The sequence below is a fragment of the Monodelphis domestica genome, chromosome 1 (assembly GCF_027887165.1).
Source record: "Monodelphis domestica isolate mMonDom1 chromosome 1, mMonDom1.pri, whole genome shotgun sequence".
Classification (NCBI taxonomy): Eukaryota; Metazoa; Chordata; class Mammalia; order Didelphimorphia; family Didelphidae; genus Monodelphis; species Monodelphis domestica.
The window spans coordinates 126,669,145-126,693,708 of NC_077227.1; the positions used below are offsets into that span (position 1 = coordinate 126,669,145).

General features: G+C 43.3%; 1 protein-coding gene across 2 annotated transcripts in view; it reads left to right on the forward strand.

Moving 5' to 3' along the window:
* Positions 1–24,564, forward strand: part of ANPEP (alanyl aminopeptidase, membrane) — a 38,195-nt gene that overhangs the window by 6,917 nt on the left and 6,714 nt on the right. For both annotated transcript variants that reach the window (XM_056806371.1, XM_001369391.4), the window contains exons 2-16: positions 8,223–9,055; positions 11,397–11,539; positions 12,240–12,367; positions 13,101–13,227; positions 13,361–13,515; positions 14,082–14,195; positions 15,641–15,784; positions 16,741–16,806; positions 17,243–17,308; positions 17,740–17,915; positions 18,685–18,764; positions 19,457–19,590; positions 19,984–20,039; positions 20,751–20,898; positions 23,487–23,578. In XM_056806371.1, coding sequence (XP_056662349.1) covers positions 8,445–9,055; positions 11,397–11,539; positions 12,240–12,367; positions 13,101–13,227; positions 13,361–13,515; positions 14,082–14,195; positions 15,641–15,784; positions 16,741–16,806; positions 17,243–17,308; positions 17,740–17,915; positions 18,685–18,764; positions 19,457–19,590; positions 19,984–20,039; positions 20,751–20,898; positions 23,487–23,578 — 2,240 coding nt within the window. In that variant the 5' untranslated portion in view covers positions 8,223–8,444. The remainder of the gene's footprint in view (positions 1–8,222; positions 9,056–11,396; positions 11,540–12,239; positions 12,368–13,100; positions 13,228–13,360; positions 13,516–14,081; positions 14,196–15,640; positions 15,785–16,740; positions 16,807–17,242; positions 17,309–17,739; positions 17,916–18,684; positions 18,765–19,456; positions 19,591–19,983; positions 20,040–20,750; positions 20,899–23,486; positions 23,579–24,564) is intronic.

The window sequence follows — 24,564 nt, forward strand, 5'->3', positions numbered from 1 at the left end:
AAACCTATTTCCATGTTGTTGGTGTTTGCACCAGGATGATCATTTAGAATCTACATCCCCAAACCTATCCCCTTGACCCATGTATTCAAGCAGTTATTTTTCTTCTGTGTTTCTGTTCCCACAGTTCTTCCTCTGAGTGCGGATAGTGGTTTTTCTCATAGATCCCTCCAAGTTGTTCAGGATCACTGCATTGCCACTAATGGAGAAGTCCATTACATTCGATTGTAGCACAGTGTATCAGTCTCTGTGTATAATGTTTTCATGGTTCTGCTCCTTTCACTCTGCATCAATTCCTGGAGGTTGTTCCAGTTCCCATGGAATTCCACCACTTTTATTCCATCACCAACATATACCACAATTTGTTCAGCCATTTCCCAGTTGAAGGGCATCCCCTCATTTTCCAATTTTTGGCCACCATGAAGAGCGCAGCTCTGAATATTCTTGTACAAGTCTTCAAGTCTTTTTCCTTATTATCAGTTTGGGGTACAAACCCAGCAGTGCTATGGCTGTGTCAACTAGAAAAAACACAGAACTATTAAATAGTCAAAATCACTCTTTAATCAAGGGAAAAGGGGTTAGCGCTACTAATACGAGAACAGAGCTGCTTCCCATGACTGCACAGAGTCAAGCCCTGGTCACCAGCCCCTGGGAGTGCCACCAACTCAGGATGGACTCCGAGGAACAAAAGAACTTGGGGAACCTCTATACCACTCTAGATGACCTGGGGGCTTGGAGAGGGACAGTTGACTGACTTTACAATGGTAAGAAAGGAAAATGAGGAGTTCCAGACAGGAATAATAATGAGGGGCTGGTGCCCTACAATGGACACAAAAGGGAAAGACTCAGCCCAGGGCTGGGTCACCTTGGTAATGGACCTTAGCCTAGGGGGAGAAACCATTGGGACAAAAGGAATGCTTAACATTGGGTGGGATTAGCTGTTCCCACCCAAACTACCAGGAAGTCCATTGTGTGGTGTAGGGGGACCTTCCCTTAGGGGGAAACCTCTCCTGTGACAAGGTCAAAACCTGGGGTTTCTACATTCAAACTAAATAAACTGGGAATCTCTATATTTCCATGTTGACAGTTGGATCAAAGGACAGTCTTTTAGCGCCCTTTGGGCATAATTCTAAATTGCCCTCCATAATGCCTGGATTAATTCACAACTCCACCAGCAGTGCATTAATGTCCCTACTTTGCCACATCCCCTCCAGCATTCATTACTTTCCATAGCTGTCATGTTAGCCAATCTACCAGGTATGAGGTGATACCTCAGAGTTGTTTTGATTTGCATCTCTCTGATTATAAGAGATTTAGAACATTTTTTATGTGATTATTAATAGTTTTGATTTGTTTAACTGAAAATTGCCTATTCATTTCCTTTGCCCATTTATCAATTGGAGAATGGCTTGATTTTTGTACAATTATTTAGCTCTTTATAAATTTGAGTAATTAGATCTTTGTCAGAGGTTGTTTTTTTTTTTTAAACCCTTACCTTCCATCTTAGAATCAATACTGTGTATTGGTTCCAAGGCAGAAGAGTGGTAAGGGCTAGGCAATGGTGGTCAAGTGACTTGCCCAGGGTCACACAGCTGTGAGACCAAATTTGAACCTAGGACCTTTCCCGTCTTTAGGTCTGATTCTCAATCCAGAGGTTTTTGTTATGAAGATTGTTTCCCAATTTGTTGTTTCCCTTCTAATTTTGGTTGCATTGGTATTGTTTGTACAGAAACTTTTTAATTTGATGTAATCAAAATTATTTTTACATTTTGTGATTTTTTTTTCTCTAGCTTTTGCTTGGTTTTAAATCCTTTCCTTTCCCAAAGAACTGGCAAGTATACTATTCTGTGTTCACCTAATGTTGCTTATAATTTCCTTCTTTATATTCAAGTCATTCACCCATTCTGAGTTTATCTTGGTGTAGGGTGTGAGATGTTGATCCAAACCTAATCTCTTCCATACTGCCTTCTAATTTTCCCAGCAGTTTTTATCAAATAGTTTTGGTCCCTAAAACTGGGATCTTTGGGCTTATCATAGACTGTCTTGCTGAGGTCACTTACCCCAAGTCTATTCCACTGATCCTCCTTTCTGTCTCTTAGCCAGTACCAAATTGTTTTGATGACTGCTGCTTTGTAATATAGTTTGAGATCTGGGACTGCAACTTCCTTCGTATTTTTTTTTCATGATTTTCCTGGATATTCTTGATCCTTTGTTCTTCCAAATGAATGTTGTTATGGTTTTTTCTAATTCAGTAAAAAAGTTTTTTGGTAGTTTAATGGATATGGCACTAAATAAGTAAATTAATTTGGGCAGGATTGTCATTTTTATTTTTGCTTATCCTACCTATGAACAATCAATGTTTTTCCAATTGTTTAGATCTAGTTTTAACTGTGTGGAGAGTGTTTTGTAGTTGTGTTCATATAATTCCTGTATTTGTCTCCCCTAAGTATTTTATACTATCTAGGGGTGATTCTAAATGGAACCCAGGTTCTTTTGAGGCAACCTTTCGGGCAGCCTGTGACCTCTACTAGATCTTTTCTGTGGTTCAGACAATAATGAGGGTGCCTTGACTAGCCCTAGACCTAGACTTCAGCTGCTGAGTTTCAGAGAGTACCCTAGCCAGTAGCCAGCCTGGCTTAAGGGATGGAGGTCGAACGGAGTTTCAGAAGCAAAATTCTTGACAAAAACTCAGATTTGGGGGCTGACTAAGTAGCTCAAAGTATTACCAGGATGTCAAGCTAAATCTTCCCCTATCCCCTGGAAAACCTGTATGAGGGCAAGTGCAGATGAATTCTGCTGTCAAAACAAGGAAGCTGGCCCTGTCTCCTGTGTGTATTTACCTTATTAACTCCTAATTCAAGGTGAAATGTGCTGTTAGAAACAGAGGGTTCATCCACCTAATCTTGTTCAAACACCTTTTCTAACAAGCGATAGCCACAAGATTTCATGTGATGAAGCAATCTAGTGGAAGAACTGGGTCCTGTAAATTCTTGTTCCTCTTCACCCCATCCCTCTCAGCCCCAGCTATTTAGGTATAGCAAGCAAGCCTGATCCTTCACTCCCCCTTTTTGGGTAGCAAGGGGAGTGGGAGGGACAGATCAGTCATTTCACTCAAGAAGCTTAAGGAACTCACAGTAAGGAAATTCCCTTTCCCAGGGCAGCTTAGTACCTCCTTCTCTGCTGCTCAGAGTTTGAGAGCTGCTGCCTGAGGCACTGAGATGTTTGGCTTCACCCATGTTCACAGGGCAGTAGGTGGGACTTGAATCCCAGTCTTCTGGACTCTGAGGCTAGCTCTCTATCCACAGCCATGTGGCCCCTCTACTCTTCAATTATATATTTTAAAAATTAATTGTTTTCTTGTCCTTAACCCTAGCACTGAGTAGCATTTGGGAATATAGGCTAACTACCATGTTGAGGAGTAGGAGGATTGCTCTTTTTGTTGGGGAATGATGATTGCTCTGTTCATCACTTAATAGACTGGTTAATAAAAGTCTCTGGGGGCAGTGGATAGAGAACCAGGCCTGGACATGGGAAGTTTTGGGTTCAAATATGGCCTCAGACATTTCCTAGCTGTGTGACCCTGGGTAAGTCACAACCTCAATTGCCTTATTGTTCTTCTGCCTTGGAACCAATATTTAGTATCAATTCTTTTTTTTTTTAAACCTTTACCTTCCATCTTGGAATCAATACCATGTTCTGGTTCTAAAGCAGAAGAGTGGTAAGGATTAGGCATGTGGGGTTTAAGTGACTTGCTGAAGGTTACACGGCTAGGAAGGTCACATTTGAACCCAGGTTCTAGGTACTCTAGACCTGGTGCTCTATCCATTATGCTACCTGGCTGCCCTGGAAAATTGTCTTATAGAAGGCATTATTTGGGGGTACAGCTGGGTGGCTCAGTAGATAGAAAGGCCTAGAGATAGGAAGGTCTTGGATTCAAACCTGGCCTCAGACTCTTCCCAGCTGTGTGACCCTGGGCAAGTCACTTAACCCTCATTGCTTAACTGTTACCACTCTTCTGCCTTGCAACCAGTACACAGTACTGATTCTTTGATGGAAGGTAAGGATTAAACAACAACAACAACAAACAAATAAAAAAGAAGGCATCATTTGAATTGAAAAGTCCAGCAATGGAAAAATAAGTGTTGGATTGTAGGAACAGCAAGTTGGCCAGGTTGGTCTAAACCAAAGGGTTAAGCCAGATGCCTTTGTGGTCCTCCAATGTTAAATACCGTGAGACTCATTCTGTCTATAAGCCTTCTCTGATAACGAAGGTGCCACCTTACCTAAGTTTGTGAAATCTACTTCTCTTTGTACCTCAAGGGATTATCTGGTGAATAAGAGTGGACAAGGAGTGGAAAAACCAAAATTGGTCACACACAAAAGGGGGCACACCTTACCTCAATCTTATCCAGACTTTGGGGATTCCCTACAGTCTTATCCAAAGATGTGTCTACATGTGAGCCATCTGGTAAAGGCTCCATCTTTTCCTAGCCCTTCCATATGGATCATAACTTGACCAACAGAGTTGGAGGTGCTCATCATCTCGCTTTGTGTTGTAAATAGTTATATAAATGTTTATAAGCTCTCTCCTCCCTTATTCTACCAGGGCCCACAAGGCACCCTCTCTTCCCTTTCCCCTCTTCCCAACTGGTTAGCTCTACTTACCCATTAGTACCCAGACTCCTCACCCACTAAGGGACTCATTCTCCCACTTCTCCAAGAGGCATGCTGAAGCAGGGTTGGATAATTTGCTCCAAGGTTAATAGGTTGCTCACTGGAAATAGAAATCCCAGATTCTTATTATTCCTTCTCTCATTGCACTATCTTCAGACCAATCAGACATAGTAGGCGCTTAATAAATATTTGTTGAGTTGAGTTGTCATTGGTTTCTTCTTTTTTTTATTTAAACCCTTACCTTCTGTCTAGAACTGATACTGGTTACAAGGCTGAAGAGTGGTAAGGGCTAGGCAATGGGGGTTAAATGACTTGCCCAGGGTCACACAGCTGGGAAGTGTCTGAGGTCAGATTAAAACCCAGGTCCTCCTCACTCCAAGCCTAGTGCTTTCTCCACTGTGCTACCTAACTGCCTCTACCATTGATTTCTGACCTCTTAGTAACTTCAAGTTCTAGTCCATCCTTTTCACCTTGAGCTTTCACCCTTAAGAATTTCTAGAAACATGGGCTGGATTGATTTCTTCCTTTCCCTGAATGATTCAGCCCTTGATTCTCTGATCTCTTGGGTTAAGTTTTACCAATTAGATTCCATGCTTCTTGAGAACAAGGATTGTGTCTTCTCTTTTTATACCCTGCATGCAGAGTGCCTTGTACAGGGCTAATCATAGAGCAGGCACTTAGGAAAGAGTAGGTTGACAGATTGATAGATCTGGGTGTGCCTCCCATTTTAAAATCCTTAGGGAAGGGGATCCCCCCTCACCCGGTTTCAATATTATGTGACAGCAATGTGATCCTCTAGTTGGAAATAGGAGTGTGATCCCAGAGGGTATAAATAGGAGAACATACAGCATGGGATGGCCACAAAGGATTCCTTCCACTAAGCTCTGAATGGGTAAGTGCTTTATAGGAATTATGTTTCCATTTGGAGGAAGGATGATGTAAAGGAAAAATCATTACACCAGATATCAGGAGCCCCAAGTCTGAATTTTGACCTTGACGTTTACTAACTTTAACTGAAATGGGAATGTTGATAGTTGTTAGTTAATTGTTTGGTTGTATCTGTCTCTTGATGACTATTTGGGGTTTTCTTGGCAGAGATAATGGAATAGTTTGCCATTTCTTTCTCCAAATAATTTTATAGGTGAGTAACTGAGCCAAACAGGTTTAAGTGACTTGCCCAAGGTCACCCAGATAAAGTGTGAGGGGCCAGATTTGAACTTTGGAAGATGAGTCTTCTTGACTAGTCATAATTATAGCTAGAATTTACATAGCATTTTAGAGCTTGTGAAACACCTCATTTGATCCTCACAATAATCCTAGAAGGTGGGTGCTATTATAAGCTCCATTTTTACAGCTGAGGAAACTGAGGCAGACAGAGGCTAAGTGACTTGCCCAAGGTTCCATTGAAAATAAATCTCTGAAACAGAATTTAGGTCTTATTGATTCTAGGTCCAGAGCTCTACCCATTGTACTACCTACCTGCCAAAGGTGAGCAGAACAGAACTGTTTACCCATGAAACTGCTCCTAGAGGTAGCTGGGTAGTACAGTAGATAGAGCATTGGATTTGAACTCAAATCTGGCCTCAGGCATTAGATAACTGTGACCCTAAGCACATGACTTGACCTTGGTCTGCCTCCATTTACCCATCTGTAAAATGGGGATCATAATAGCACCTCACTCCCATAGTTGGGAGGCAAAAATGGGATATTTGTAAAGTCCTCTGTCAGTTTTAAAGAGCTAAAGAAATGTTTGCTGTTACAATGTGATGCTTGAGCTACCCACTTCACAGGGTTCATAGGAAAAGCACATTGTAATATGCTTGTAAACCTTTACAGTGCTTAAGCATGGTAAACTTTTATACAAAAATGTATTAACAGTTCTCAATGCTTTTTAAATTGACTTGCATTAAACTGACATGCCTACTATGTGATAATGTTTATCTTTCGTCTTAGAATTAATATTATGGGGGACAGCTGGCTCAGTGGATTGAGAGCCAGGCCTAGAGATGGGAGGTCCTAGGTTCAAATCTGACCTCAGACACTTCCTAGCTGTGTGACTCTGGGCAAGTCACTTGACCCCCATTGCCTAGCCCTTACCACTCTTCTGCCTTGGAGCCAATACACAGCATTGACTCCAAGACGGAAGGTAAGGGTTTAAAAAAAAAAGAATTAATATTATGTATTGGTTCCAAGGCAGAAGAGTTTTAAGGGCTAGGTGATAGGGGCTAAATGACTTGTCCAGAGTCACACAGTTAATAAGTTTGGGAGACCAGATTTTAACCCAGGACTTCCTGCCTCTATATCTGGCTCTCAAACCATTGGGCCACCAATAAACCCCAGTTTATTTTAAAGGACAGGGGCAGCAAGCTAATTGATTCTAAGATAGAAAGTAAGGGTTTAAAAAAAAAGACATCAAGAAGAAAAAAAAAGTCATAGAAGAAATTCCCAGAGCATCAAAAGCATTAAAGTAACTTCTCGGGGTCTCTCGATAAGTAGAGCTATTGGCTCCTGACAATGAGAGCCCTTCAAAAACATTTTGGGAAAACACTCAGGAGATTTAGAAAGCTTAGAGTAGATCAGGAGGCCAGCAAAGAAAGGTAATTAAAAGCCCAAGAGAGGTGCCTCCCCCTCATTGTGCCAAAAGAACTGACATCATTTTTACAGGAGAAGGAAGCAAAGGTCATCTTTTCCTGTGTATTTTTGGAGATAGCTCCAATTTCCACCAATAACAAAAGTAAACAGAATGATCCACAGCTGTCTCCTGTCCTGTTCCCTCCCCAACCCCCACTTAAACAAAATCTCCAGAAAGCATTTAGCTTAGATGACAGGAAGAACTTTCTGACCTTAGTTTGTGAGGCAATTGTCAAAGGAAAATTGTGGTATCTCTACTGAAATTAGGACCCAGGTCACAGGATCAAGAGCTGGAGGGGTCCTTAGAGATCTTCTAGTCCCTTGGTTATACAAACCAAGGTCCAGGGTGGCCAAGTAACTTATCACCTGGGTACTAAAGAGCAGAACTAGGATTTGAACTCAGGCCCTTGGACTCTAACCACAGACACAAACCTGCTAAATCATGACTTGAGAAGGGTTGATAATTACTTAAGGTAATCTCTCTGGAGGCAGGAAACTATTCAAAATCTTCTCCAAAGGGAGATTCAGATTAGAGAACCTAAATTTCAGTTCTGGTAATGTCTCCATGTGGGATCTTGGGCAAGTTGGGCCTCAGTTTCCTCATCTGTAAAGGGGTACTAGATGACCTCTAAGGTCCCTTCCACCCCTAGCTCTCTCATCCTTTTGAAAACCTGTATCTCTTGCTATGGGGCATTTCTTCCTTATCCCTTCACCAGATCTCTTTTGCTGTAATTGAAAGCCATCTCCTCCTGGAGCCCATTTACAGCCTGGCTCTCAGCCCCTTGGTGACATGCTCTCTTCCCTGTGCTTCAATGGGGCTGCCCATTGGGCTTCTTTTTTGCAGACTGTAACCTGATCCCCTGTTTGCTCCCAGCAGGGCCTGTGTGCCGCTGACCAATCCTTTGCCTTTATCTCCTCAGGAGCCCTAGGGAAAGTGGACCTGAATCACTGAACGTGACCTTCGCCTGTCTCAGCCCTGGTTAATTTTTACCTTTTAATGCTGTTTGTGGTCCTCCCCTAACCCGGCTCCATAAAATCCCAGGACGAAGTGCTGTCGACCTCTCTGAGGATTTGCCCCCGGCTCCCCCTGATCTCCCACATCCAGCCCCCCTTCACCCCCAACCCCCCCTCGAACTGCCACCATGGCTCAAGGCTTCTTCATCTCCAAGGCGCTCGGCATCGTGGGTATCCTTTTTGCTATAGCATCTGTGTCCACCATCATCGCTCTGTCAGTCGTATACTCACAGGAAAAGGAAAAAAATTTGGAGGCCTCCAAGACCACCCCTTCGGCTCCCATCACTTCGGCTCCCACGTCTTCAGCTCCCACAACCCTGGATCAAAGCGTGCCCTGGAACAGGTACCGGCTGCCAAAGTCGCTGATCCCCGTGCATTACAAGGTGACGCTAAAGCCCAATCTGACCAAGGATGACCAGGGCCTCTATACCTTTTGGGGTCAGAGCTCAGTCCAATTTGTCTGTAAGGAGGCCACTAACGTCATCATCATTCATAGCAACAAGCTCAACTACACAATGGTTGAGGGCCATCGTGTGAGTCTGAGGGGGGTAAATGGCTCCCAGCCCCCCGGAATTGATAGGACTGAGCTGGTGATACCCACCCAGTATCTGGTCGTGCACCTGAAAGGGAACCTGGTGGTGAACAGTCACTACGAAATGGACAGTACCTTCGTTGGAGAGTTGGCTGATGACCTGGCTGGCTTTTACCGCAGCGAGTATGAGGAGGATGGAATAAAAAAGTAAGATCTGGGGCCCCGCGTTGGTGGAGGTATCCCTTTTCCTGCCCCATATGGTTTTCTTTGTAGAGAGTGGAACTTTGAGTTGGGGGTTCTGGAAAAATAAGGCTTGATCATCATAGGAAAAATCCCCTGGAGAAGAGGAGAAAAGGACCTTCTGGTATTTCCCATTGGGTGAACCAGTGAGCCTTTGTGGTTTGGGTCCAACAAGCTAGTATAGTCTGGAAAGGCATTGTGGTACTATGGAATGAGCACAGGACCAAGAGTCAGAAGACTTGGGTTTGAGTCTTGGTTCTACTATTTCCTTAGCTATTTGGGACTATGGGCAAGTCCCTTAATTTCTCTGAGTATCAGTTTTCTCAACTGTAAAATGAGGATAATTACATTTCTTCCTATCATGGGTTTACTGTAAAGAAAGGGCTTTGAAAACTGCAAGTTAGGTTATTTTTTTTTTGTGGGGGGGGATGTGGGGGTGGATCTAGATTTGTGACTTAATTGATATAGGGAGCTCCCAGCTAAAGAAAATCTTTCTACCAAAGCAGATTAGGTGTTCTTCTGAAGTTTTATTTTTTTTTAAACCCTAACCTTCCATCTTAGAATCAATAGTATTGGTTCTAAGGCAGAAGAGCGAGCAGTAAGGACTAGGCAATGGGGGTTAAGTGACTTGCTCAGGGTCACCCAGTTAGGAAGTATCTGAGGCTAGATTAGAACCCAGGACCTTCTGTCTCTAGGTCTGGCTCTCAATCCACTGAGCCACCCAGCTGCCCCCTTAATTTAGAGTTTTAAAGTCACCCAAGATGTCAAGTGGTTCTGTCAGGGCCACACAGCTAGTTTTTGTTTGTCAGAAGTGGGACTCGAAATTATGTTCTGATTCTAAGACCAGTTTTTTACGTAATCAAGAAGCATTACCATTAGAGCACCCTTTTAGAGGGTGCTAGATTTGCTCCCATTGTTTTTCATAATTTGTGATGAAACTTGAACCTAAGGGATCGCATAGCTCTAGAAGACTGGCAGGATAACCCTGCCCGGATGGGAAGCTAGGCAGGGAATAAAAATGAATGAAATGAATTCTTGTTGACCCTCCTACGCCCCTGCCCTCCTCATTTGGCACCTCTTCCTGGGAAGGTGTTTTGGATCTGGCCCAGGTAGCCTCCATGAAAAAGGTTCAAGTGAGGATGGCCTCAGGATGCTGGTCCCAGGTCATGGTACCCGGGGCAGAAAGGGTTAAAAAAGACTTGGAATGTTCCTGAAGGATTACAGAGAATCTGGGCTGGTTCAAAGATTGACCCGAGGAGTCAGAGCCAAGGGACTTAATTTGGTCTGAGAGTCTGAATTCCATCCACGTCTACCATAGGGAGACTCTAAAACTGCGCCTTTGCCCTTGAATCAATTTAGCTTTCTGGAGGTCTTCTGGCCTGAAAGGGGATTGTAGGGGAGGCTCAAACCCATGCAAAAACACCAGCCCTGTGCTGCCCATCTCCTCAGCCTGGCCCAGTTTCAATCCATATCCCTGGGTTGGGCTTTTTTGCAGGAATCCCAGAATCTATGTCTTTCCCTCTTGACATCCCCCCTTCCCCCCAGGCCCCCTCAGCTAGTTGAAATATCCAAAGACCTGTTTGTGATTGCTGTGATGTACAGAGGGTTTTTAAAAAGTCATTATTATTTTTAATAATAGCTAGGATTGTGGCATTACATAGTCCGTTAAGGTTTACAAAGTGCTTCAGAATGTTGTCTCATCTGATCCTCGCAGCAATCTGTTGGGCTTCTTGCTTTATAGAAAAGAAAACTAAGCCTGAGAAAGTGACTTGGCCAGGGTCACACAGCTAAGTGTCCAAGGCAGGCTTTGAAATATTAGTCTATCCTGACTCGTAAGTCCAGGACTCTATTCACTGGGCCACTGAACTGCCTGTAGGTTCTTTGGGCTCAGTTGGGCTCAGGTAGATACCCAATTCCACCCTACTTTCTCTTGCCCTGGGTTCGGGCATCCCTCAGGAGCCTGAGGTTCAGCTCTTATTTGTAAAATAAGCACAATAACTAGATGCAGTATGGTAGGTATGATGGGAAGAGTAGAGCCAGGGGAACTATGGGATTTACTATCCGCACGATTTCAGATTTCTCCTCTCTAAATTGAGAGCTTTGGACCAGAGTACTATTATTTAATTCACAAGAGTTTTCTTTGCCTGAATTCTCAAACCCTATATAGAGGAATACAAGCTCTGGCCATTTCTCCATCTAGAAAGCTCCAGGTAATAGAGTAGAGTACCTGTGTAGCCAGGTACAGTGCCTAACATGTAGCAGGTGTATCTGTCATCGTGGAGGGTCAGTAACTCTAATATGTGCTCAGGGTGGTGGCCACGACCCAGATGCAAGCAGCTGATGCTCGTAAATCCTTCCCATGCTTTGATGAGCCAGCAATGAAAGCCACCTTTGACATCACACTGATCCACTCCTCTAACCTCAACGCCATCTCCAACATGCCTATCAAATGTGAGTATACACATACATGTAAAACCCAGTGAGGTTGGTGCTATGGGAGGGGGTTGGGAAGAGGGGAAGGAAGGAACGTGAATCATGTAACCATAGAAAAAAAGTCTTTTTTTAATTTATTTGAAAATTTTAATTTAATTAATTTAGAATAGTTTTCTATAGATTCCATAAGTAAAACCTATAGAAAATATTCTAAAATAATTAAAATTTTCAAATGAAAAACTAAAAAATGAATTTTAAAAGACTAAAAAAAATGTGAGTAGAGCAAAATGGGATTTATACGCTTCTCTTCATTCAACTCTCTGCTCCTGGATTTCTTGAGACAAAGACAACTGGCACCGTAATCGTAAAACTTCCACTTGGAGCAAACATTTGGGGTGCGGGTGGGATTGTAGGTGCCAGCGTGCCAAAGGAGGTAGGCAATCTGGCTCTTGTCCCCAAGGGGTTGGCGGGAAAAGGAGGGCCCAGGGGAGGGAAGTCACGACAATGGTACCCTGGTAAGGGATGGCTATACCGCTGTTGGGCAGGAGGACCAACAAGAACAGTGTTCACCTGGGGCAAAGCTTCATTCTCCCTGTGCTAATTACAGGTCTGTGAGTCAGTGATAATCTTCCCAAATGGTTCTGGAGGCAGTAGAGGTCTAGTAGGGGCAGAGACTGGCAGAGGCTGCTCTTTTATTCTCTTCTTATTTGTGTTCCAGCTTCTGTTTCAGAAAGTGCTGGCTGGAATACCACTGCTTTTGAAACCACCCCAAGGATGTCCACGTATCTCTTGGCTTACATCGTCAGTGAGTTCAAAGCAGTGGAGAAAAAGCAAGACGATGTACAGGTACACAATTCAAGGCCAAGGCCAGGGCAGTGTTCTGAATCAGGCCCTTCTTCTCCATTCAGAATGTCACTCTCCCACCTTCTTCCTCCACAGTGGATCCAGGAACATGGGTGGGAGGGTGGGGGAGACATGGAACAGGCAAGGCTTTTTGTGCTTCCTAGAAACATGGACCTTAAAGGAACTTGGGAAGTTTTTTAGACTGCCCAAGGCCCAAAAGAATTAAAGAATGTATTTAAGGCCACACAGTCAGAGATCTTGGCCTAGGACCCAGGCATCCAATGTTCAGGCCTCCATTCCTCCCTCTGCTGCATGCTCAGAAGATAAGATAGGAGGCTGATGGGAGAGATCAGAGATGGAAGGAAGAGGGCTAAGCAAGCCCAAGAACCCAGGGCTTAGCTATTTGGCGTTCTTGCCACCTTCCCAGCACCCTAGATCTCTCTCACATGTCTGTCCACCCCATCACCCACCCATCTGCCCTTCTGTTGCCTTACTACCTCTTTAGGCCTTCAAGGCCCTCTCTTGTCAGAGCCAGAGTTCCCCTCTACCTCTCTCCTGGTCTCCTTGCTTTACCCAGGCTCCTTTTGGTTGAAAACAGCCTAAATAAATGTCTGCTTGGTGAGAGATGCCAACCCTATGATGCCATCCCCAGGCTAGGACCCGGACCCGGTCCCTGTCTCCCTCTCCTGGTTCTGGCCATAGTGGGGGTCATTTAGCTGGATGTATTCCTTTGCAGATCCGAATCTGGGCCCGTCCCAAAGCAATTGATGCAGGACATGGGGATTATGCCTTGAATGTGACAGGACCCATCCTTGCATTTTTTGCCCAACATTACAACACATCTTACCCATTGCCCAAGTCCGGTGAGTAGGGCTAGGACTGCTGTGGCGAGTTCCCTGTGGGGGCCCAAGTCACCCTTTGGGCAAGGGTGCTGGGAGGGTGGGGATGGGGTGCAGCTTTGCTCAGGGATGCTCAGGATGCATCTTTCTTCCTCAGATCAGATAGGCCTGCCAGATTTCAATGCCGGAGCCATGGAGAACTGGGGCTTGGTGACCTACCGGGAGAACTCGCTGCTCTATGATGATTTGTCCTCCTCCATTGGCAACAAGGAACGGGTAGTTACAGTCATTGCCCATGAGCTTGCTCACCAGGTACCTTGAAACAACTCCTACATATCCCTTTTTTTTTTTTGTAAACCCTTACCTTCCCTCTCAGAATCAGTACTGCATATTGGTTCCAATGGGGGTTAAGTGACTGGTCCAGGGTCACACAGCAAAGAAGTGTCTGAGGCCACATTTGAAGCCAGGACCTCCCCCCTTTTAGATCTCACCCTCAATCCAGTGAGCCCCCTCAATGCCTCCTTATATCCCTTCTTTTTCCCTCTTCAGGAGAAGGGAGGGACATCTAGTCTTTGATTGGCTGTTCCTTGTTGGGTATGTGTGCTTGCCTGCACGTCTGCTTGGGGCATGGGGAGAGACACACACAGGTGATACAGGCACAGAGGACTTAGAACTAGAAAGAACCTTTCCTAATTCCCACTAGAACCCTCATCTTATAGATGAGGAAGTTGAGAACCAGAGAGGAAATGTGACTTGCCCAAGATCATAGAGTGCCAAAGTCAGAATCTGCATCTGGATCCTTTGACTTTTAAGTCCAGCTGATGGCAGTGTCCAGAGAATAGAGATCACTGATTCCTAAATATTTTTTACTCCTTAAGTGGTTTGGAAACCTGGTAACTGTAGCCTGGTGGAATGACCTGTGGCTGAATGAAGGCTTTGCCTCCTACGTGGAGTACCTCGGGGCTGACTTTGCTGAGTCCTCCTGGAAATTGGTGAGTGCCCTTTCTATGCTGAGATTCTTCTGTATCATGGGCTGGGGCTGCCCCTCCAAGGACCCAAATCAAAAGGGCAACTGAGATTCTCACTCTAAGAATTCATTTCAATTCAATTCAAATTCAAAAAGCATTTGTTTATTTTTTAAGCCCCTTAATTTCTGCCTTAAGATCATCTCTAAGACAGAAGAGTGGCAAGGGCTGGACAATTAGGGTTAAGTGATTTGCCCAGGGTCACACAGCTAAGAAGTGTCTGAGGTGAGATTTGAACCCAGATCCTTCCAGCTGTAGGACTTGTGCTCATGAGCTACCTAGCTGCCCCAACAATACCTACTTTGCATTAGGTACTGGGGGGTCAAAAGAAAAAACAAAAACAATCTGCCTTGGAAGGGTGGACGGGAGAGAATGGGCAAAATGTGTACACAGAAAGGTACAAATGGAATCTCTACAAAGTAAATACACCATCATGTTCTTGAGGTACACTTGGGGACTCGGGACATGCCTCATGTGGAGGTAGGCCAGGAGATGAGTCTTTTTTTTTTAACCCTTCCTTCTATCTTATTTTTTTAATTGAAAAAATTTATTTAATTAATTTAGAATATTTTTCCAAGGATTCCAAGGAATCATTTTCCAAAGAACATGATTCATGTTCTTTCCTTTCTCCCCATGCCCAGCCAATGAGCAATTCCACTGGGTTTTACATGTGTCATTGGTCCAGACCTATTTTCTAAATTTCTAAAATTTCCATATTATTAATATTTGTTTGTATTAGGGTAATTGCTTAGAGTCTAATCATATCCTCATCGACCCATGTGATTAAGCAGTTGGAGTTGCCTTACCTTCTATCTTAGAATTAATACTGTGTATTGATTCCAAGGCAGAAGAGTGGTAAGGACTGGGCAGTTGAGGTTAAGTGACTTGCCCAGAGTCACACAGCTGGGAAGTATCTGAGGCCCAATTTGAACTGAGGACCTTCTGACTCTATCCACTGAATCACTTAGCTGCCCTTCTTGAGCTGAGTTTTGAAGGAAGTTAGAGATTCTAAGATGTGGAGATGAGAGGGGTGGAAGGGTACATTCCTGGCATGGGAGATAGTCTATGCAAAGACAAAGAAAAGCAATGTTGAATTTAGGGAGAGAGTGAGTAGGCTGGACCATAGCATGGAGGAGGGTGATGGGAAATGATCTGAAAAGGTAAGCTAAGAGCTTCAGTGGCCAATGGATGGATCTGTATTTTCTCCAGGAGGTCATAGAGAGCCACTCAAGCTTCCTGAGCAGGGGAGTCACTTGGTCAGAACTTTGGGTTAGGAAACATCTGACAGGGATCCAGAGCCAGTTGAAGAACTTATTAAGGGTGTGGGGTAGAGAAGAGCAGTAGGCAGAGACTCTCCTCTCCTCTTGTTCCACTCTAACCCATTATGGGTGGGGATTGGGCCACTTTTGCAGAAAGACCTCATCGTGCTCAATGAAGTGTACCGAGTGATGGCTATTGATGCCTTGGCCTCTTCCCATCCACTGTCCACTCCTGCGAATGAAGTCAACACTCCAGCCCAGATCAGCGAACTCTTTGATTCTATCACCTACAGCAAGGTAAGTTGTCCTGGCTGGAAGTACACAGCACCAGCCCATTCAGTCGGAAGAGATTGGACCGGAAGAGTTGTTTTTGACATCTTCATAATTTAGTCCAAGTAGAGTCACCCAAAGTTTGTTGGGAGACACACCAAAGTCACTCATTGGATAATTTTTTTAAAAATCCTTGCCTTCTGTCTTAGAATCCAACAATCAATATTGTTGGCAGCATAGTGGTAAGTGCTAGACAATTGGGATTAAATTACTTGCCCAGAATCACACAGCTAGGAAGTGTCTGGGGCCAGATTTGAACCTAGAAGCTCCCATATTCAGACTTGACTTTATATCCAGAGTCCCCTAGCTGCCTTGGATCTTTTTTTAAAAAAAAAATACCATGATAACTTGGACAGGTATGTGGCTTAGTGGACTGGAATTTGGAGGACCTGGGTTCAAATCTGGCCTTAGACACTTCCTAGCTATGTGATCCGGCCCAAGTTACTTAAACCCGTTTGCCTAGCCAGTACCTTTCTATCTTAAGAGTTGTTACAAAGATAGAAAATAAGGGTTAAAATAAATTACCATGCTATCTCTCAGAGATGATCCTGTCTCAGCACAGCTCGGAGCATCTTCAAAAGGCTCAAATAGCCATAATTGTGTCCTTTGTCTGCCTTGCCCCTTTCCTTAGCACTTGCCTGGATCCCTAGACTTGGGCTGCCAGATTGCCTACCCTTTACTAACCTGGCATTGCACCTCCTTGAAACTCTCCTCTTGCATCTTGCACCATTGTGTGTTATTATGTATAATCTCAATCAAATTGCTTTCTGTCTCATGGAGTGGGGAGAGGAGAGAGGGAGGGAGAAAGAATTTGGAGCTCCAAATTTTAGAAAATGAGTGTTAAAAATTGTTTTCACACGTAATTGGGAAAAAGACAATATTACTGAACCACCTTTTTGAGGGCCATCTTTCATCTTCCCCAGGGAGCCTCAGTTCTTCGGATGTTGTCCAGTTTCCTTACAGAGGACCTCTTCAAGACAGGCTTGGCGGTGAGTACTTAACTACAATCCAGCCTTGGCAGGCAGGAAGGATGAAAGTGAGAAGTTGCCCAAATTCCTGATTTGGCCTTCCTGCAGGAACCTCTGGCTCTAGCTCCAAGGATCCTCTCAAGTCTCACTGGCCTGGGACCTTCAATCCCAGAGGCCCTGGCCAATGGTACAGTTTGGGGACTTGGGAAGAAATTCTGTACTAGGGAATTTTTCTCTCAGCCCTAAGGCCTTTGCCTTCCTAGGCTTATAAATTAGAGCTAGGACAGACTGAAAAGGCCATCTAGTCATTTTACAGTTGAGCAAATGGGCCTAAAGGAACCAAGTGACTGACCCAAGTTAACACAGGTAGCAAGTAGCTGAGCTGGGGACTCAGCCAGATTCTCTGACATCTGAGAATCTTTTTTACTACACCTAAAAACTGATTCTCTCTCCACAGTCCTACCTGCATGCCTTTTCCTACAATAATACAGTTTACCTGGATCTGTGGACTCACCTACAAGAAGTGAGTAACAAAATGTTTGTTTGTGGAAACAGCTTCCATGCCCAAGTGGAGGTTCCATACAACTTGAACTGCTCAGAATCACTAAGCTGTAAGGAACCTTAGACATCACTAATATAACCCCTCCCTCCCTCCCTCCTTCCGTCCTTCCCTTCCTTCCTTCCTTCCTTCCTTCCTTCCTTCCTTCCTTCCTTCCTTCCCTCCCTCCTTCTTCCATTTTTTGGAGGGGGTTTTCTTCTTCCATTCAGGCTAGGGATGGTTTAGAATATAAAGAGGAGCCGAGTTGGAACCAAGGAAGGGAAGGGATTGGTTAGCTTTTACCCTGCCCAGAGAGGATACTGGGTCACAGTGGGATTCTCTCTGTGAAGTGGGATCCTTTAGTATCCCAGGTATAGAAGGACTTTTCCATCACTTTTTTTGTCATTCCCATTTAGGCTGTGGACAAGCAGACTGCAGTGAAATTGCCTGCCTCTGTTCAAACAATCATGGATCGGTGGATCCTCCAGATGGGCTTCCCTGTACTGACCCTGAACACGGTCACTGGTGTTCTCTCCCAGCAGCACTTCCTGCTAGACCCTACCTCCAATGTCTCTCGTCCTTCTCAATTTGAGTGAGTGGGGTATGAGTACAGGATGCAATTGGAAGGACAGTGGATGTGGGAAAACCCTGTCAGTCATAGTTCTTAGTAACCAAGTCTCCCTCTGAAACATATTCCATGTCTTGGGTTTATTTATTTTTTAAAATTTTTAAAGTTTTGGACAATTTTATTTAATTAATTTTTAGAATATTTTTCCATGGTTACAAGATTCATGTTCTTTCCCTTCTCTCCCCTAACCCACCTCCTGTAGCCAACACGTAATTCCTCTGGATTTTACATGTGTCATTGATCAAGACTTATTTCCATATCATTGATATTTGCACTAGAATGATCATTTAGAGTCCATGACTTGGATTTAAATGGTCCCACACAATGGAGCCTTTAACCCTCTTTCTGACCTTCTAAGAGGTGATTCTACTAGATTCCATCTATCTGCAATATCTATTGAAGCTAAATGAAATGTCACTGACTGGCAACTTCTTGTCCATACTGTCCCATGGAAGCATAGCCCAGGAAGAGGTCTCCCTTGAAGCCCACCAGCCAAGGTGGTGCCTTAAAAAGCTCTCCCTCCACAATGGGCCTAAGTTGAAAATTGTCAGAGCTTTGGTGCTTTGTACCAAAAATATAAGCCACTGGAGACTCTTGTGGAAGTCACCAGAGGTGAAAGGGGAAAGATTGGGTCAAAGCATCTCCTTTTGTGTCTCAGATCTGCCTTCCCTGGGCTGAGGGGATGACTGTGCAGAAGAACCCAAGGAAGTCCTACCTGTCTTTCTCTTTACAGCTATCTATGGATCGCTCCTGTTTCTGCACTTAAAAGTGGAAGACAAAATTATAGTACATGGCTTAATGGCGCCAAGACAGGTATTTCTGCTTTGTTCCTGGGTGGGTGGGAAGTACATTTCCTCCATATTTGTTCCCAGGCTCCCCATTGGGTCTTTATGCTCTAGCCCAGCAAGGGACTTTGCCCCCAACTCCTTGAGTGATTCTGTGGATTGTAGAGGGGCCCAGAGGTCTATTTTCTTCCAGTCGTTTACAGACAGAGTTGAGATTAAGATAGTAATTCCTAAAATCTGTAGAAAGCTGCATGGTTACCTAAGTGCTTTCAAGTCCATTATTTCATGTCATCTTCATACCAGGCCTGCAAGGTAGGTAACACAAGCAGTAGTCAGACTTTACAGAAGAAGAAATCAAATTCTGGGGCAATTAAGGGTGCATGGCTAGTGAATGGTAGAAGCAAACTTCGAAGACGGCTAGGCTAAGCTGCCTCTCAAAAGTAGCTGGCCCAGAAGGCCGGACCTGGGTTCTCTGTCCTGCCTCCTTGCCCCATCTCCAGGAAATGTGGTCTTGAGGATGCCAAGTCTTAGACCCCTCACTATGCTTGAGGGAGGACCTGCTCACTCTGGGTGAAAGAACACACGAGCAGGTTGTGTCTCTGGAGGTATGTCTGACTTGGGGTTGTAGGCTGTACTGAAGATTAGGACTGAAACTTGATCAAGTGGAATTCTTGTGCCAGACCCCCTCCTTATACCCCCAACACTTCCCTTTCTCTGCAGAAACTTTTGAGGACTTTAAAGTGACAGGTAATGACTGGATCCTCTTGAACATCAACGTGACTGGCTATTACCTGGTGAATTATGATGAAGCCAATTGGGAGCGACTTCGGAACCAGTTAGAAACGAATTCTTCTGTAAGTGTGAAAAGCCCCTGGTTCCACCTCTGCTCTGAGAAAGCAGTGGGTTTATTTTTCTGATGGAGCCTCAGGACCTACGCCCTGCAACCCTGCCTAGAAATTTGGGTAGCTTATATTATAGGGAAACTCAGAAATGCCCTAAACTTCAGAATGAATGAATTAGATGGTTTTATGAGAGCAGGTTTAAATAGAAGGGGTGGGGGAGAACATGGGGTCCCTGGGTACCTGATAGAAAAGGGTGAGAACTGCCCCAATAGGAGGCAAACAAGGGAATAAAAAGAGAACCATTCTTTGTTTGCAAACTATTTTCTCAAGGTCTAAAGAACTTCTGGATTCTTTGCTGTGCTTTCATACCTACACACTGAAGAAATTTTATATTTCTTATTTTAGGTCATTCCAGTCATCAACAGGGCTCAGATCATCCATGATGGCTTTGACCTGGCCAGGTGAGCATGCTGTGGACACCCCGGTGGGTCATCTAAGAGTAGAGTAGGAAGCAGGGATAGAGAGAGAAATCCTTGGATTAGGAGATGAAAAAATACTCTAAATTCTAGTCTTGACTTTCCAGTCACTAGTCATATGATTTTGGGGGTAATTCACTTAATCTCTGTTCCTTAGTTTTCTCCTCTGACAATTAGAGGATGTGAGTCCTTTTGAAGCTCCAAGATTTCTGTGATTCTGGGACAAACTCTCATCTAGGATGGTCTGGCCACCTCTGGAGCAGAAAGAGGACTAGGTCCAGGATCAGAAGACCTAAGTCTTCTGACCCTTTCTGCGTGGCAATGGACAAGACATTTTACCTCTCTTGTCCTTAGTTTCTTCATTTGTAAAATGGAAATAGTATTTGCTTTGTCTTCTTAACAGGCTTATTGTGTTGAAAATGCTTAGTGAGCCTTAGAAAAGGGATAATAAAGAAAACTCTAAGGACAGATAGATGACCCAATAGATAAAGCACTTGGGAATAGAGTCGGGGAGACCGGAGTTTAAGTCCAGTCTTAGACACCTAATAGCTTTGTGATCCTGGGAAAGTCTCTTTACCCTGTTTGCCTCTAAAGAAAAAACAAATCTTTGTTTGAAGCCTTAAAGTAATGGCTAGGGTGGCAAGGGGAGCTTTTCATTTGGGGCTGGGAACACTGAGGTTCTGTGTCTGTGCTCAGGGCTAAACACGTCTCAACAACACTGGCTCTGGACAACACACTCTTTTTGAAAAATGAAGTGGAATACATGCCCTGGCAGGCTGCCCTCAGCAGTCTTAGCTACTTCAAGCTTATGTTTGATCGATCAGAAGTGAACGGCCCCATGAAGGTAAGAAGAATTCAAGGGCTAGGTTGAGAGACCACCTCATGGTGAACCTGAGCTGGAGCAGGCCAAACTGTTGGAGAAAGTAAATATTGGGAGAGCAGATTTTTTTGTCTGCCTGCGTGGTATGATTTTTAAGGGCAGTAGGACAGCTCCTGATTCTTGAAGAGCACCCACCCATACTGCCTGAATGATTGCCTAAAATTCCACCATTAGGGCTTCATTTCTTTGGCTTAAGTCTTTCTCTTTTAAAATAGAAACATTCCTGGAAGGGCATTGCAGATGGAGCCTAATTTATCATAGGTCCTTCAGAATGAATGAAGTAGATGCTTTTATGAGAGCAGAATTGAGTAGAAGGGAGGAGAACTAGGCACCTGACATGAAGGGAGTGAGAGCTGACCCCTGAGAAGGTAGACAAGGGAACAAAGAGAGGAATATATTTTGCAAACTTCTAGATTTTTCTCAAGGCCTGAAGAACTTCTGGATTCTTTGTTGCACATGGGCTAAAAACTGCAAGGAAAATTTGGACTGAGAGTACCAAGGCAGAACATGCATTTCCCTCCTCCTGGGTGTAAATTCAGAGAGGGACTGACAACTATGGTCTTTAGGGCTGAGCAGAGAGTAACTGGCAGATTGGCTTTTGGGACAAACTTCACAAATATACTCAAGTTATTAAGGATATCTTCAAATAAACATTTAAAGACAAATTCAGTTGTAGGGAAAAGGATCTCGGGACCCTACAGAGGGAGACCCTGGAAAAATGTGAGACCACTGTTGAGGAAGTGGTGGTGGGCAGGCTAAGGAGAAAAACTGGGATGTGTGGTGTGTTGGAGCTAGAGAGTATCTTACTTCAAACAGGAAGCCATCAGGCGGCATCCTATTTTTTTTTTTTTAGGTTTTTTCCTTAACAGTTTTTTTATATTTAATTTTTTTCTATTACATGAAAAAATTAATATATTTAAAATTTTTGAGTTCCAAATTCTCTCCCTTTCTCACTGAGAAAGCAAGCAATTTAATATAGATTATACATGTTCAATCAAGCAAAACTTATCTCCATATTAGTCATGTTGAGAAAAAACAGACCAAAAACTCCTCAAAACTAAGAAAAATAAAGTTAAAAAAATATGCTTCAATATACATTCATTCTTTCTCAGAAGAGATAAATAGCATTTTTCATCATGCAAGATCATGCAAATCTTACTTCTATATTGGTCATTGTTGTAAGAGAATACTCATAAAGCCAAAACCCCCAAATAAAACACAAATAAACCAAAGTAAACAACAGCATGCTTTGATTTGTATTCCAACTCTCATCAGTTCTTTCTCTGGAAGTTGGATAGTATTCTTTGTCATAGTCCTTTGGAATTGTCTTGAGTCATTACATTGCTGAGAAGAGTGAAGTCATTCAGAGTTGATCATTGGACAGTATTGCTGTTAATGTGTACATTGTCCTCCTGGTTCTGTTTGCTTCACTTTGCATCAATTCATATAACTCTTTCCAGATATTTCTGAAACTCTCCAGCTTATCATTTTTTATAATAGAATAGCATTCCACTATATCTATATTCCACAGCTTGTTCAGCCATTTCCCAAATGATGGGCATTCCCTCAATTTCCAATTCTTGGCCATCACAAAAAGAGCTTCTATAAATACTTTTGCATATTTAGGTCCTTTTCCTCCTCTTCTTTCTTCTCTTAGGAATACAAAACCACTAATGGTATTGCTGGAACAAAGGGTATGCACAATCTTGCACTCCTTTGGTTATAGATCTAAATTGGTCTCCAGAATGGTTAGATCTATTCACAGCTCCACCAATAGCACATTAGTGCTCCAAATTTTCCACATTCCCTCCAATAATTGTCATGTTCCTTTTTGGTCATACTAGCCAGTCATGTTCCTTTTTGGTCATGCATGCCAGCCAATTGGTGTGAAGTGGAATTGTTTTAATTTGTTTTTCCCTAATCAATTGTGATTTAGAACATTTTTTTATGGGACTATAGATAACTTTGATTTCTTCTGAAAACCTCTGCTCATATCCTTTGACTACTTATTAGTTGGGGAATGACACATCATGTTCTCATAGATTTGACTCACTTTTCTATATATTTGAGAAATGAGAACTTAAAGACACTTGCAGCTTTCTACTTTAAATAATAATTTTTACTTGGTGAGAGGTGGTGTAGTGTAGTGGGAACATCTAGCACATACTAGCCCTGTGACCTTGGACAGAATTAATATATCAGTGCCATATAAGTGACTCCCTAAAACTATATTTACAGATTTGTGTTCTACATGGTTGGAAGAGAATTTCTATACTAGAAGCTCCCCAAAGTCCAGCCAAAATAAGCAAAACTAATAGCTTCATAATGGACTATAAAAGTTCCTAGTATTGTCTACATTTTGGTGCCTAGGACCAAAACTCCAATTGTCTCCCCCAAATTACTGTTCTAGGTCTGAGGCTTTTGGAGGAGGGAAGGCCTATCTATGGATGTCCTCTGGCTGTTTGTTTCTTACCTTGTGCTGTTTAGAATCAGAGAGAATAAAAAAAATGCAACATGGAAAACTTTTAAAAAGTCTTGTTCTTTCCAAACAGAACTATATGAAGAAACAGGTTACTCCATTATTTGAATATTTCAAGAATCTCACCCACAATTGGACTCAACGTCCTCCCACACTGATGGAACAGTAAGTATAGAAATGGGGAATGTGGGCTAAGGGGGGTGCTGGGATGGGTCCTAGTCACTGTGGAGGAAACTCATCTTAGGGTCCTTACTCTTTGTTCTCAGACTCTTGCTGGGAACGTGTTGCCATTAATTATATTGGAGTTGGGCCAGGGAGACAGATGTCCATGTAGAGATTAAAATTATTACACAATACCTAAATACTATATTTTATAAAATTTTATTAATAATAACTAAAGCAAAATAACTGCCTGAACTCAGCCTGGTCGCAGGTCAAAGAGAGAGAGGGAGGAGTTACGGTCACTTAAATACAATCATGCAAAACAGGAGGATGCATGAAAAGGGAATTTTGGGATACTAAGGACTTCTGGGGGATGAAGTCCAAAGGTATAAAATCTTCACTTATACATCCCAAAGACCTGGGTGCTGAAAATTGCCCTCATCCTATAAATCAGATCCCTCGCCTAGGTCTAGTCATTCAATCAATAAACATTTGCACCCATTCAACACAGCAGAGAAGAGACAATATGTCAGTGACTTAGAGGACCAACCTTGAATCGAGGAAGACTTCAGTTCAGATCTTACCTCTGATATATACTGTTTTGATCTTGGGCAAGTTGCTTAATTTCTCAGTGTCCAAAGGTGTCAGACTTGCATATAGCAATTGGAGCCCTCAACTAGATTAGAGTTTAATATATTAAAATAAATATGGACATCATAGGATTTCAAAAATGTTGACTTGTGGGTTTCTACCTCAATAGATAGCCAGCAGAAATCTGTTTCTATTTGAGTTTGACACCATTGCTAGTCAATGCTCTAAGATTAAATTGCAGAGAAATCATTGTCCTCCAATGGCTGAGAGTCTTTCCTCATTTGAGTGTCTCCTAAAACGGTGAAATCTCAGGTCTGCTCTATGTCCCTCAGTACCAGGCACTGTGCTAAGGACTGGGGATCCAGAAAAATGCCAAAAGAAAAGGAAAATCGGTCTCA